The sequence below is a fragment of the Cyanistes caeruleus genome, chromosome 2 (assembly GCF_971803275.1).
Source record: "Cyanistes caeruleus chromosome 2, bCyaCae1.hap1.1, whole genome shotgun sequence".
Lineage (NCBI taxonomy): Eukaryota > Metazoa > Chordata > Aves > Passeriformes > Paridae > Cyanistes > Cyanistes caeruleus.
The window spans coordinates 19247920-19263907 of record NC_141702.1 but is presented as its reverse complement, the minus strand read 5'-3'; the positions used below and the strand labels follow the sequence as shown (position 1 = coordinate 19263907).

At 34.5% G+C, this 15988-nt stretch overlaps 1 protein-coding gene across 5 annotated transcripts in view; it reads left to right on the top strand.

Moving 5' to 3' along the window:
- Positions 1-15988, top strand: part of SNTG2 (syntrophin gamma 2) — a 221209-nt gene that overhangs the window by 103400 nt on the left and 101821 nt on the right. For 2 of the 5 annotated variants that reach the window (XM_086875954.1, XM_086875956.1), the window contains exons 3-6: positions 4243-4299; positions 4387-4444; positions 14900-14943; positions 15053-15094. In XM_086875954.1, the coding sequence (XP_086732080.1) occupies positions 4243-4299; positions 4387-4444; positions 14900-14943; positions 15053-15094 (201 nt within the window). The remainder of the gene's footprint in view (positions 1-4242; positions 4300-4386; positions 4445-14899; positions 14944-15052; positions 15095-15988) is intronic. The other 3 variants (XM_086875957.1, XM_086875958.1, XM_086875955.1) reach the window with 2 other exon arrangements.

Genomic DNA, 15988 nt, shown 5'->3' with positions numbered 1-15988 from the left:
ACCCATTTTTGCCAATATCTGTCTGAAGCAGTATAAGGCACATAGCACCCCTCGATAACTGCAGAGCTTAGCCCAGCTACTCTTAGCCCATGAGCACAGGCTCAGGCTAACAAGTGGAGTTGGTACCAGGAATTTAGCCTTGTAATGCTATTGGGTAGTGAAGCCAAAAGATGGAGAGGAAGTGCCACCATCATACTGGGGCAGTGGTCAGCTTAGTTACCCCCAAGGCCATTATTGGGAACACAAGGAGGTGTGACCTTTGCAGCTCTGCCCAGCTTGTAACTATGGTCCTACTCTAAGAGAATTATTCTTGCCAAATTTAATGCTGTCAGCATCCAGGTCCTGTAGCATGAAAGATGCCCACACAGGAGACAAGTCAGCACAGGGATTCCCCAGTTGACCTCCTTGCTATGGGGACAGGGCAGCCCAGGAGGACACTAGTAGGGTCATCACAGTAGTCTTACTGGTAAGTAGAAGCGAAAAGAACAAAATTAAAGCATCGGTGATCTGTCTCTTCCAACCTGTCCTAGCCATTGTGAATGAGCTTTTTTCTTACAACAGTTTCTACAAAACCTGAAGAACATGGCCTGTGCCAGGTGCTCCAGCATTTTTGCTATGTACTTCAGTTTTATGTTTGGAAGTAATATATGTATTAATTAATATTTTCCTGCAGACTGGAACAGAAGAGTAAAGTATTGTACATACAGAATCTTTTTTAAAAAATGTCTTTTTATATCAATGATTTTGGAGTTCTTCAAGCATAATCTCATTCTGCAATCCCCATAATGTATTATCCAAATAGATAGATAGATAGATAGATATACAGGTAGATATAATACTTTTTTCTAATGAGAGATCCTTTACCACAAGGGCCAGTCCTGGATGTTAACAACCTGGTAATAATGATGTATCAGGTAGGCATTGGTATATATATTTGTACATAAAATCTTCCTAAAACACAGCAACAGAAAGAAGCACTTCAATTGCCTTCTCATGTTTCCCATTATGATCCAGTTGTGCCACTTCATATGAACAAATACCAAGACACAAAAGACCTTCCCAGAGATAAACTTTTCTATTATGTCATTGTTTTTTAACAGAATCTAGTAGGTTTTCTGTGTAGAGCTATCTGATAGCTAAAAGATGGTATTTCACCATATAGTTCTCCCCATTACATTTGAAAGTGTCATTCAGTTTGCAACTAATAAAAGTATAGATTTTTTTTCAGCTGTATTATTCATTTTAGCTGTTATGAACACTTGTTAACAAGTAGTCTCTTCTCTATACAGTAGTTGACATAGTGTTCTTTTGAATGGTGTCTGTGTCTTATATGGTTAAATTTTTTTGTCATATCTGCTTTTCAATATATTCCCTGTCTGGCATAGATCTTGGAGTTCCTGAAATTTTCTGCCTTACCAGTTGACAGCTTGCAAAAATAAAAGGTCTCAAAGAGATAGGAGTATTTCATATTGGTATCCTATCAATTACAGTTTTATTACTTATATTCTGTCAATTCAAATGCATCCTGAAGTTTTATGTGGAATAGTACTTTGTCCTCTAATCTCCTAGAAACAGGAAACAAAATAGGCTGTTGTGCCATGGCAGATATATAATTGCTTCTGCTTGGTAGCTTATAGAGTACACATCGAGTGCTTTGGAACCCATGAGAACAGAGTTTCAAGAAACTGTAGGTACTATTAAACATAACAAAACACTAGTTAAAAAGCAAAATAAAGTTAATTTTTAAAAAAATGTAGTTTCAGTTTTGCTGTACAGATTGATATTTAGTAAGACAGTCTAAAGGGTTTTCCTTGCCTATAATGAAATAAAATTACACAGTCAACAATAGCATTGTATTTTCTTATTTTTCTAACACTGATACAAATGCCTAACACTGATACAAATACGCTCTAAAACCATAAGTAAACTCTTCTGGAAAGAAAAATTATAACTAGGCTGCAGGCAATGAAAAAGTGAAACAAGTTGTTTGTATGTTTGAGACATACACATTGGGTTTTCAGCTGCATATATGCATGACATTAATGTCACAAACAATTAGGTTTATTTCCCTACAAATATTGCAGTTCAGTTATGGCAAGATGTTTTGGAGTAGAATTTTCTTTCATAATTACGTACAAAGCTACTCTGGGTTTCAGTTCAAATTTCAGTCATGAAATTTTGTCCTTCCATAACAAATTCAGGACTGATTCAGACCTAAAGTCTATCAATCTCACTGTCTTTTTTCTGACAACAGCTGTTAAGGTTTCCTTAAAAAAGTCAAACAGGGCAAGCAAGTTATGCCTTTCTAGTCATAGCAAATTATATGTGATCACAGAACTGAAATAAATATGTGTAAGTGATCTTGATCATGATACTTAATCATGATCAGCTTTTAGCATTTTCATTTGCAATTGGAACATCCTGAAAAGAAGAAAGTTTTTGCATTTTTTAAACATAGCCTTTACTAAGCTGTTAGAAGAATGTAGAAGTCGTTTGAGTTTAATTTCTTCTTTTAATAAGAGTATTTTAATATCTGTAGTAAGCAATGCTATGAACTATTAAAATAGAAATGTCAAGATTATACCAATGTTATGCAAATAGATTGCTTCATAGGGCTACCTATTAATCATACAAAAATGCATGTTAGCTGTATTTGAAAGTATAAGATGCCAGTAAGTAGTACCCTACTTATCCTTTTTATAAAAACAGCTAAAGCTATCCACATAGCAGCTTTCTGTTTGTTTTATGATCATGCTAAAGCAAACTAAAATTTGGAAATATTTATTTCATCATCTCCTCATGATGGGATATATTAGGATAATATATTTTCAAGGTGTAAGAATAGATGAATAAAACAAGAATTAAGTAAGCAGACAGCTATTAGTACCTGGAAAACATCTCTTGAGAATGAATCACTGAATTCAAAGTTAGGGATGTATTCTGATTCAGATCAGATCTGAACTTTGTCAGCAAGTGTGATAATTTTCAGCAGAAGTTTTGATGCAGTTCAAAATGAAGAAAAAACTTGTGAAAAAATTTGCATTAGCACGAATTTCAAAGAAACTGAATTTCATCAGCTGAAATTGAATCCTATAAAGTTTGGATATGTCAGGTACCATGTTCAGAATGCAGCAGCTTTCCATTTTTAGCATAGACTAGTGTACAGTATTCATGAAAATAGAAGCAATTTTGAAAAGGTATTAAATTATTCCAAATTGTTTTTTTCATATGGATTATTTTTTTCCACTTAAAATGAAACTGAGATTTCAGTTTTATTTTGTTTCGCTTTCCACTGACTCAAATATGATTTATTATTACAAAATAATAAACTGTTACAAAAAAAAGTTGTATATATATTAAAATAACTTGTCATTATAAGGTTATGGTCTTGACTACTGAAATAAAAATTTATATTTATCTGAATCAATGAAATTGTAAAACACCCAGACAGAAAGTATACCTGTAGGAGTAATCCTATATACAATTTTTAACGTACAGAAAAAGAAAAAAAATTTAATCTTATATGTTCAGAAATAACTGTAAAGATGTCATTCTATTCACTGCTGTTCAGCATGTTCCAAAAAAGTTACCATTGACTGTGTAATTATTGTCAACAGATGAAGTGCTATTATTATGTTGTCAGGCACCATGAGTTACACATTATTGAAACATCAAATTCAGCACTCTGTTAAACATATGATAGGTTTCTCTAGAAAAATATTGATAAAGGTTTATCTTCCTTATGCACTTAAATCTGAACTGAAAAAATTAAACATTTGAAACAGATTATCACTAAAATTTTTGCAGCATATGGTACAAAAAAAAATACATAGGGATCTGAAGATGTAGACTAGAAAACACTGGTATTCTTGGTTGAGAAATTAGAACAAATATACATACACAATTGCTATGAAAATGCACATATATGAGCTCTTCATATAGTTTTCCCTTGTCAAAGGAAAAGTATGTGCAAATTTCTGTTCAGGAAGAATATCACTTGAGAGATAGAAAACCATACTAAAGTCTGAATACACAACTCACAAGTTCTGCTCTCTGTGATAAGGAATTAATTAAGTGCCTATAAATCAATGTTGAATGATACTTCAGAACTGATCACTTGGATTCTAGACTACTTTTAAGACTTAATTTTTTTTTAAGTAACTGAGACCCTAGGAACATCTTTTATGCTCATTCAGATATTGTATTTTCACCTAAATTTATTTTTTCTACGATTTTTTAAAGCACAGAACTGTTACACTTCATAGACAACCAGTTGGTGGCTTGGGCTTAAGCATAAAGGTATGGGTAACATCTATTTTCTTCTTTTGAATTTCAGTACAACCACCTCAGTGTTGAGATCTCATGATCAATATGTCTTTCTTACAGGGTGGTGCAGAGCACAAAGTGCCTGTCGTCATATCAAAAATATTTAAAGACCAAGCAGGTAACTTATGCTATTTACTTATATAGCACTGTAGTTATTATCAGGAATCTGCTTTTACTTCAGTAAGACAGTTAAAAACAAAATATTTAAATTTACTTACAAAAACATATATATGACATGGGAAATCTATTGATGTCCTTAACCTTTTTAATGCAAAGGATAGAAAAATGTTTTTTCTCCCCACATAGTAATTCACTTCTATATGGTATGACTAGCTGTGCCTAGGTGCCTGCAGAGAGTGATTTGTAATATTTACAAATATGGTGAGGATACCACAACATCTAAATCAGTATAGTCTATCCCGGTTAAGTATTACATTGACATTTATCTAGCAAAAGGAACCTTTGGGAGACGTTTTCAGACCTAAGACTGAACTTGGCAAGTTGGAGAATGGGTCTGGAAAGTGAAAGGGTCTCTTTAGTGAGGAAAAATTGCATGTGGGTGGGCAGTACCTTGCAACATCAACTAAGGATCTTAGATGTTCAAAAACTGAGTTATATTCTCTTCTCTGGTAGATGTGGACATGGGGGTAAGTTTGTTCTTTTATTTTCTGAGGCAATCTTTTACGTATTATAAGATCTGTTGTTTTCCAAAGCTGATATGTGATTCCTCTCTTCCCTAGTATAAATCTACCCATTTCATGTAACATTTCCTTCAAAAAAAGACAAAGACATAATCCTTAGTGCACGTCCTCCTCCTTAAAGATCTCAAAGCCACTGACATAATCTTTTGAACTGATCAGGCTCTTTTCCTACTTTTCTGTAATGGAGATGAAGCACATTTGCTTCACACCATGTTTAGACTCACTCTTTTACTAGGTCACAGACTGCGCTGATTTTTATCCTCTGCATTTTATATTTAGTGGATTTTATCCACTGCATTTTCCTAAGGGGGTCCTTTTTTAAAATGAATACCTGATTTCATCTAATATCTAGTGAACATTGAATGGACTGTCTATGCCTCTATCCTGTTGGAAACTGCTTCAAGTTTCCTGTGCACAGTACTTACATTTCTTTTTATAATATTGTTTCTGCACTGAGGAAGAGAAGGTGTTTTTATATCAATTATGTTGCTGTATATGGAATAGTGACATGCTCCTTAAATACACAGTATAATAAACCATACCAAGAAAATGTACATGAAAATAATAGTAATAACATAAGCATCCAGGTCTAAGGGAAGTAATTCAGGAAATTAATTACCAAGGAAAGATATGTCCTGCTCTCTTAGAGCATAGTACTTTCAACCAAGGTTAGTAGTGAGTTTGTATATAGAATACTTACATTCAGAGTTCTGTATATTGTGAGTAGTTTTTCTTTTTCTGTATTCATTTGTAGAGTAACAAATGCAACAATTTTTATGGGGTCAGCTTTTTACTTCAAATTTGAAAATTACTCCTCAGAAGATTTTTCACAAACCTATTCAGTGTTACTCTTCTAGTATCATATATAATTGGAAATTAAGTGAGAGAACGTGTCTAAATTTATCTCACAGGTGACATTGAGGCAATATTTCTGGTTTTAGATTCTAGTGTTTAAATGCAAGAGAAAATAATCTGGTAATATTACTTAAAGGAAAATAAGAAGTGTTCTACAAATATGTGCATTCTCTCTCCGTTTATATAATATATATAGATAGACATGCATACCAAAACACAGATGTATTTACATATAAAATAATATCTGTAAAAAGTTTAATGTAAGGAGAGGAAGTGTTATGCACGACAGAGAAATGAGACCAGTACAGATTTATCTAAAATTAAGTTTTGGTCTGAAAATCTCTGTATTCATAATGTAGATAAATCACCAATGGACTTCCATTACACAAGGTACTAATAACAGTGAAACTGATTGGCTGCCTTTAAGAGTGGCTTTTAGTTAAGCAGTGAGATTTGTTGCTGCTTCAAGTGAATATACTGAATTAAAAAAAAATTAAAAAGGCTTTTTTGTGCAATAACATTAGAAAATAAATCATTTATCTGATAAAAAAGAAATTTGTTTTCAGACATTTTACTGCTATCTCTACTCAAGTAAAATGCCTGAACATACATGAGTAAAATTCTCCGTATTAACTAAAGAGCTGATTTCCTAAAATGGCTGATAATTTGTGACAATTTTCATGAAATTTGATGCCTTTTATATGACAACAATATAAAATCATGTTTACAACCTTACTTTGTTTGTATATAGTACTATTTTTTAGTTCCAAATGAAGAAGCATAATAGAATAAAACAGTTGTTTCTTTTTTAGATCTCTATAACCTTTGTGCTATTTAAATAATTAGTTGTCTATTTTTGTACTCTTTAATTTTTTTAAACATCAGATGAGTGATTTTGTTGGTACTGACCTAAGCATCAGCTGACAGCATTTTTGCTTCAGTTTTTGAAATAGGATGAACATTTCAATAGGATTACATTTCATTATTCCACAGAAGCACATCTGTAGCAGCAGTGCCTATAAATACTATCCTTACAGTTTTGACCTCTCAGCTGTGATCACTGTGTTTATAAATTTCAAATTAAGTTATTCTAGATCACTTTTCTTTCCTGAACAAATTCACTGAAACATACACAGAAACCCAGTTCAAGAGCATGACTTTACATTTCTGAAATGCAAGATTAATTGGTCACTCAGGGCTGAAGACTGGTGTCCAGTCTATTGCAAATCACAGTAAAAAATATCCTGAGTTTTTCCTGAGCACATCCTCCTCAACAGTATCAGAGCAAGTTTTGCTAATTCCAATGACTCATCACCAAGTTTGGCCTTTTACATTTTTTCAAATGCTTCTGTCTTCCATTCTAGCAAAGGTTACATTTTTTTTTCCTACCACCAAAGCTTTTGCTAAAGTTAATTTAAAGTTAAAATGAAAAGAAGTTCTGTGCCAGACAGAATGAGAAAAATAAATGCAAACCTACAATGTTTAAAAAACAATGTGGAGTTAGAATCTCAAGGGTAATGCGATATAATTAGCCACAGAATAATGTTTATCCCATAGGAAATTATTTTACTTCCGAAGCCAGGATTTTTTCCTACCCATATATTATATCATCTGTTGACTCAGGGTACTAGCAACATTGCTGATAATCTTCCAGATTACGAAAAGAATTACTGATGTTAAAACTTCTCAGTAATGCTCTATAAGCCTGATTCAGGCTGGTTTGGGGTTTTTTTTGGTTTTTTTTTTAATGTAATTTAAGACAGTATTTTTTTTCTTGTGTTTTCCATTTGAAACTGGCTTAAGATGTAGTACACTTACATATACTTATGTAGTACACACACACAGTACACTGGTGATCTGCTATTAGTTTCTAAGTGTGTATATTTTTATATATGTGCTATAATCATATTAACAATTTCTTTAGGGCAAATATTGTGGATTTACAGTCAAATAAATGTAGAATCCTTATCTACATTTTATCTTATCTATCCTTAGAGCTGTGTAACGTAATGTCCAGAACTTGGAAAGGAATCATATCAGCCAGGTTTACTTGTTGTACTGTGAATCCATCAGATCAATTAAAAGTACTTCAGAGAATCTTCAGGTCCTATATATGTATAAAGTGTACAAGTTGTCATGTGTTTACATATTTCTCTGTGCATTCCCATTTTTCATTACTAAAGATTCTTCATGAGTTTGTGGAATCAAGATAGTGGAGGTTGTAAAAATGAATGGATTTTGAAATCTAACCTCATGCAATGTACAAGTGATTTACTGCATATAATACTGGAAATACTGATTGTTTCAACACCAAAAAATAAAGTACTGTTTTGTGTTGCAGAATTATCCAGTTAGCAATCACATTTTTATCTGATGCAACTTTTCATTTTGTGAGACCCTCTGCAATAATTTGACTATTGCTGCAAGTTCTGCTCACAGCTCATATAATATGAGGAGTCAGACAAGCAGCAATGATGAAACAGAGCAGTTTGTTCAGCTCATGAAGGGTGATGAAAATAGGTAAACAAAATTAAATAAATCCCAGTGGAATAGGGTTAGTTTGCATTGTGCCAATTTTAAAAAAAAATCTCCCCTAAGAGCCAAAATTAATTAAAATCTTATTTTGAATGATTTTTCCCACTTTCTGTAACAGAAGCTGACTCATAACTCACATTACACTGTGTTGAAAAATCTTCTGTTTTATGTTAAGTCCATTTCTAACTGATGCTGTATACCCTGGCAGGACTGGAATGAACTCCAGACATGCAGCAACTGAAACATTCTTGGCTTACAGCCACATGCTCATCAAACACAGACTTTGTCCAAATATCACATCCTGGCTGCCTGCATTCAGGACCATCTGGAGGACATGGCATCAGTTTGATGAGGGCTTTTAACAGTTTCACTTACATGCCAAACAAAGATGATTTGGTGTGAAATTGTATGTGATGCCTCCTCCATAGATAGATTTCTGGGTTTTGGTTTTGGCTCTAGTCACCAAAAGGGTACAAGTACAATAACCCAGCCTAGTCTGAACAAGCTGATGGGCATGATGTGCGATTGCACCAAGCTGCACAGTGTGGTTGTATCCACAGTTGATATTCTTAATCCCTACAGCTGGATTCACCTTAGTTTCCTCACCCTTGGAGGTTCATTCCACTGAGCCAGCAACCTCAATATTAAGGATGAGTTAAGCAAAAATAGAGGTATTTAGGTTTATAAGGAAGACAGAATGAGTAAGAAATTTGTTACGGCTTGTGCTAATGAAGGTAAAGGCTGAATACAAGGCCATCTTTGAACATACAGTCTCATTAGAACATAAGGCCTCATTAGAATACTAGACAGTTGAGGCTGGGTGGTGTTTAATTTTGGACATTATCTCCTAATATCACTTAAAAAATTCTTCAGATTTTTTTTATCATTAATCTTATTTTCTGTCAATCTTTTATTATCTTTGACAGTGTTATTTTTCTTTATTATTAGAAGGCTAATGATATATGATATGAAATATCATATGCTTATATGAAATAGCATAATGATATATATGCTATGAAATTAGCATACCCATTGTTTTTTTCTCATGGACCTATGCCTCCATCTCTAAACTTATTTTCAGAAGGCATAGAAGTACATTCTTAAAATTTTGGATTTCTTTTTAACTGTTGCCTTTTCAAGACTAGACAGGCAGTGAAAGGCAGTACCTCTTATTAGAAGGAACACCTTATAATGAGCTGTTGAGGATCACTCAACAAGTAAAAGCAAGGTATTTTGATGTGATTCAGGATTTTTTTTCTGTTCAACCTAAGGAGAATGTATTTAAGGTCCAATGTCTATCCATAATTGAGTTAATGTATTTTAAATCGCATACTAAAGGTCTTGCTTACACCAGATGTATCTTTACAGTCATTTTTCATCATGTCCAATTCATGGAAGAGGATGGAAAAAAACATCTGGGTATATTAAAATTGTCTTTGCATCCTTAATTTTTCCAGTCTTTTCATTTAATCCACTTTCTTAATTATTCCTTTAGATTTTCTTCAGGCAGTTAAATACTTGTGCATATATTTAATGTTAAACTGGTGAATTGAGAGGTCGATGAAGTCAGTGGAGCTCACTGTGTAATTTAAGCAGCATTTTTTGTCATAAGATATAGTACCTTGTATGTTTCTCATGTGATTAAGGAATTCAGCAAAAATTGTGTTAAAATATATACTGTGAGCTACCTTGAAAAACATAAAGATATCAGATTAACTACAGACTCAAATGGGCAGAGAGATGTGCATCAATTAACTACTGTAAGTAAGTATTTCTAGATACTCTGTTCAGTAAATTTACCATTTCACTACTTTGAAACTTTTGGGAAATTTGATACAGCCATTCTTCAGCCCTAGTGGATAGGAAAAGTAAGCAAAGCAAAGCTAGAATTACTTGTTCTTTTCCCTTCTCACTGAGAGCAAAATAATTTTTAATAGTTCATGGCTCTGCCTGAGGTTTATTTTTTTAAAAGATTATTTACATTGGGAAAATTTTTCTAATCCAATATACTCAAAAATAAGATTTTAGCTTTTTCTAATGATTATTTTCATACCATTACTTCAACATAAGACCTTTTAAGTTTCTGTCCTGCTTTCCTTCATTCAGTATTACATTTGAGTTTAATCAATGTACAACGTTTAATCAGCATTAAACCTCTTTAAAGATAATTAAGATGAAGAGTAAAGGTGATGTAGCACTACTTATTGTAACATGGGCCTCATTTTCTTTTACAGTCTGGTATATCTCTGCTTATCAGTACTTTGTGCTTATTTTATTTTTAATATTTTTCTGGATGTGTTCAATTCACTTCTACTAAAATATTATTTCAAGTAAAACTTCAGGAGGCAAACTGGATTCTGAAAAAGTCATGTTTATAATTTCAGTCAATAAGGTTATATGCTCTGTGGTAGCCCAAAGCTCTTTTTGAAGTATTTTGGTTTTAGTATTGCTTCATTTTACACATAGTGACTGCTAATTTTAGAACAGCCTTTCATAAGCACCTTTGTATATGAGGATATTGCCAGTGGGCAAAAGTTTCACATAGTGTGTAAGATTTTACTTAAAATTTTTGTCATATTATATAAATGGAGAGAGAATGTGATTTCATGAAAACATCAACAGATATCTTGTCTTAAGTTTTACAATATGCCTTAGAGAAACAAGGCTGACTTTTAGTCTCCAAGTAGTTTCTCGAGTCACTTTATTTCTAATATATTTCTAAATTATATTATAAATTCTGCATTGTAGTGACACACCCTATACAATTTGATTTATGGAAAATGTATTTTTTAGTAATCATCCTTGATTTTAAATTATAGACCATGTCTAAACCCAAAGTCTTTCATCACAGACATGCAAGCATAGCCATGATAGCAGCAGCAAGTGTCCAGTTTATTGGCTTAATGGAGTACAGTGCACTTCTAGAGAAAGTTCTCTGATTGTCCCAAATGCTGTGCTTCTTTCAGTTTGTAGGGTGTTTGGTATTGACCACATAATGCTCCTTCTCTCATTTACTTAATTTGGATAGGCTTGATTGTTTTTTGAGACTCAGCAAGCAGGATATAATTGCTTTGTGTTCTTAAACTATAAAATTTATCGGTTAACGCACATGAGGTGGCTGGGGATCTTGCAGTATTCATCACCCCTGTAGAGTGAGCAATGGGTCTTTGGTGACCTGGCAGTCAACAGTCCCAGGGGAAAGGCTCAGCCTCCACTGCTTACTGGAAGGTGAATTGTCTTCTGTGCTGCCAAGTAACTATCCTCCACTTACCCAGTTTTCTTCCTTGAGGTTTTATACCTTTTCAAATCACTGCTTTTCCTTTTTATGCCTTGAGCTTTTAAACAGTGCTAATTCAATAATTTTAGCTGCGTCTACAACTTAGTCTTTCCTTTTTTGCATGAATACTAGTCTATGTATTTTATTATAACTTTCGTTACAAGGCAGTTTTCTCAGAAAATGTAGACATTGCACAATTGTGATATTGTGTCATTATGCAGTGGATTGCACATAGATGAACATCCATGAGAATGGTAATAACTATCTAACTGCCTGCAAATCTTCATCATGCTCTCTTCTGTCAGTACCTCAGCTTTCACACAAACACTTTCTGGTTCAGTATGATTTGCTTTCTTGCCCTACATTTTTCTGTTTCCACCTCTTACAGAAATTCTTTCAAAAATTCATCTCTCACATTTCCACATCTCCTTCTTTACTGTGCTTTTTCCTATACTGCTGTTTCTAGCTCATATTCCCAAAAGCAACAGCTGCTTTGGCCACCCAGCAGAGCCAACAGCACAGAGCCTCAGGAAAGCAGGACTGCTGTTGCCCCCATGTGCTGTGCTTACCACACCTGTGGCCTGCAGATCAGCTGACTGGTACTTGTTGAAGAGCAAACACATCTGCCTTGCTGCAAAGAGATGGAATGTCAATCCTACTGTGACCCCCACACAGACAGAGTAATATCCGAGGATTGACTTACTAGGGTTTCCCTCAAGAAGGAGGCTGAGGATGCACTCTCCCTGTGTTTCACCTTGTTTGGTTGCTATCCAGGTTCTACACTGATTCCAGTTTCAGGGACTATTGCAGTACTTGCACGCGAGGTCTGCTTCTGCCTATTGGGCCCTTTTGCTGCTGTTACTGGCAACAGGAGTGCATCATGGTGTGGTAATGGTGTGCCCTAGGATTTGCTCCTTAGGGATCCACAAAACAGGAAATTTTTTGTACTAATTTTCCTTGGGCAGCTTCTCTTCACTTGAGAGCATTTAGACTGGAGGACCTGTCTGACCTTGTCTAAAATTCCCAAAACTTATAGTATGGATATAAGGAACATCAATATCAACTGCTTTGATTCATGATCTCTTTCTATTCTGCCTCTTCACACACGCCTTTTGTATCTTGGTTTTCAGATGGGACAGGAGTAATTTTCTTCTTATTAGCTGGTAGAGTGCTATGTTTTTGATTGAGCATGGGAATGATGTTCATAGCACACTGATATTTTAGTTGTAGCTAAAATATGGTGTTCCCTAAATCAAGGACTTTTCACTGTCCCGTGCTCTGCCTACAAACAAGACAAGAAGCTGGGAGCAAGCATGGCCAGGAGAGGTGACCTGAACTGGCCAAAAAAAATATTCCATGGCAAAGAAATATTCCATACCATAGAACATCATCCTTGGAACATCAGCTTGGGTAATTGGCTGAGAGCTGCATGTTGCTGCTTAGGGATGGGCTGGGCATCAGTCAGCAGTGGATGAGGAATTGTATTGTGCATCACTTGTTTCTCTTGGGTTTTATCGCACACTCTCACCTTTCCATTACTATTATTATACTTCAATTATGAAACTGTTCTTAATCTGAGACCATGAGGTTTTTGGTGTAGAGTTTTTTTTTTTCAAATCTTCTCCCCATTCCTGTGGGCCAGCCTGGAGTAGAAAAATGGGGTTGGAAAGGAGGGTTGAGCAAGTGGCTGCATGTAAATAGTCGCCAGCTGAGGTTAAACCATGGCAACTTGCTGATAGAAACATGCTTTAAATTTCTCCACTCACTTCTGAGTCAAAGACACAGGGGACAAGGCATTCATCCTTTGAATTCACCCTTTTCTGCTTTGCCACTACTGGAATTTCAAACTCATCCTCTTCCTTCTAGCTCCAATTCAAGGATGCTTCCACTTTTTTTAAATGGCCCAATGGCCATAACATAAGCACTCAATTAAAAATCCTTCACATTTTTCACAATTGGTGTATGTATTACTAACATCTCAAATAGAAGTATAGTATTGAGATGCCCAAGCTAATGTTCAGCACCTCTACCAATGTATGTACCCAGGACAAACTACTGATTGATTTGTAACAGTTTTGAACTGCTTTAATTCCATTAAATTTCTGTACATAGATGTCTTTTCTATACCAGCTACTACTAATTATATGCATATTTTTAAATACGAAGTAGGATGAGAAGTGGGATAAAGACCTCAAATGCAATTTGCAACATGATTTTTAAAATAAATAATGAAATAAGTGAAATTTCCTAAGTATTGACTAGTGAACTATAATCTGCCAAATGAGTGATGAACAATTTTTTTCTAAAAAATGCTATTTTGTAACAAAGGTACATTTGCAGCAGCAACAACTAAATTGCAGAAATAAAGAATACTCTATGCAGTCTTTTTTTTCTTTTTTACTTCTATTTTCATTTCTCATAATACTTTGATGAATACATTGATGGCATTCTTCTAAGCCTCAAGCTATGACCTTAAAGGTCATGTATAAGACTAATAGGACTTCATTAATACTATCAGTCTTTTCAGGATAGGTGCCTTACTATTAATTAATTAATGCATTTCATGAGATAAACATCCTCAAATTCTAACAAAAAAAAAGTTGAAAGTTTAAATGTTAGAGAATAGGCCTCAAAAATGGCATTGTTTGTATCTATGGAGAGTTGTGTGAAGTTTTGTGACATTATTCCCATTAACTCTGTAAGGCAAGAAATATGCAAATTGTAGATCGAAATAATGTCGCTCTTAGGGACAAAACTAACTCAAAATTCATGTTAAAAATTGCATTAATTTCTAGTCACAACATCTTTAATTATAGCAGTTCCTGTAAATTTGTTCGGGGGAAAGGAATTGCTAAGTAGTTTCAGAAACTCCTGTTTTCCTTTTGTGAAAGAATAATGAAAAGTGTGAATCACATTTTCCACATAATTTAATGAAATCCTTCATTAGTGAGAACTGACATTTGTATTCCATACTAAACAAGTTCTTTATGCTTGGAAAGTAGCTCTCTTAATTTCTTTTTAAATTGCTAGGAATCTATTACCTTTTTTGGATGAATACTGATTGCTGTGCCATTGGTATTTTCTCAACCAAATCAGTTTCAAATGAGGATTACAAAGAGTGTGTTAAACCAGTTGCTGGAAGAGAATATGGCATTTTTTTCAGTATTACAATCAATTAAAATCTATTCCTTCTGTAATCCCACAGCTGAACAGACAGGAATGTTATTTATAGGAGATGCAATAATACAGGTAAGTAATCATTCACTTTTTTCCACAGACATTTCTTTCATACTTGCTTTTATTTCAGTAACTAACTTCGCATTACAAGTAATTTTCTCTCTATCATATCTGTTTTTAGGTTAATGGTATAAATGTAGAAAGTGCTACCCATGAAGAAGTGGTAAGTCATTCCACCTTGATATTTTTACTGGTGTACAGAAATATCTCATGTCCAAACTGTTCTGTCTCTGGCCTTGTTTCAAATGAATTTACTCTTTTTTTACTATAAAGACAGTGCTATCATCAAGCTCGTCATATATTTGATTAAAAGTTTTCCAGTTGTATTGAGATACAATTTACCACAATGTTTGGTCTAACCTGAAACAAAGTAATTTATTGAATAGTGGACGGGTTTTACTGATTTGGTTCATATATCAGATTGACTGTATGAGGACAAAGCCAGTTCACATTCACTCGATGTGCAGTGCTTTTCTGGTTTGCAGTGCAAGGCCATATAGATAAAAATTGTTACCCCCTGTTTGTTTATTGGCAGTTATCAGTTGATTCACTGAAAACAGTATCTCAGAATAGCATCTGTAGCAACCATAAATGACACGGGCTTTGACAGTTTTATCAGCAAGTCAGAAATTACATGGGCAAAGGAACTAAACTTGTTTTTATTATTTGAAGGTGATCTCTCTAGGTCAAGATAAAGTGCACCTGGCATGATCTTGCAGTCCTTTCCTTGGTGTTGATTAATACCATCAAGCTGACTCTCTGACAGACAATCTCAGTAAAGCATAGTTAGATCTATTGTGTATTTGTTAACTGCCCTCCTGCTGGTTGTACTGTTATTGCACAGAAAAAAAATCAGACTTCCAGAAAGTTACTCTGATGCTGCACTGCACCAGAGCTCTGGTTAGCTCTATGGCGTTCCTTCTCTCCCTCTGGCACGGGTGAGCGCCAAGAGCGGGGAGTCACTAGGATGTTGGCTTTTCACTCAGTGAAACCTCCAGAGACTTGGGCCGGCCCAAGCTCTCCAGTGCATGGCATCAGGGGCGGAGGTAAAAAAGTA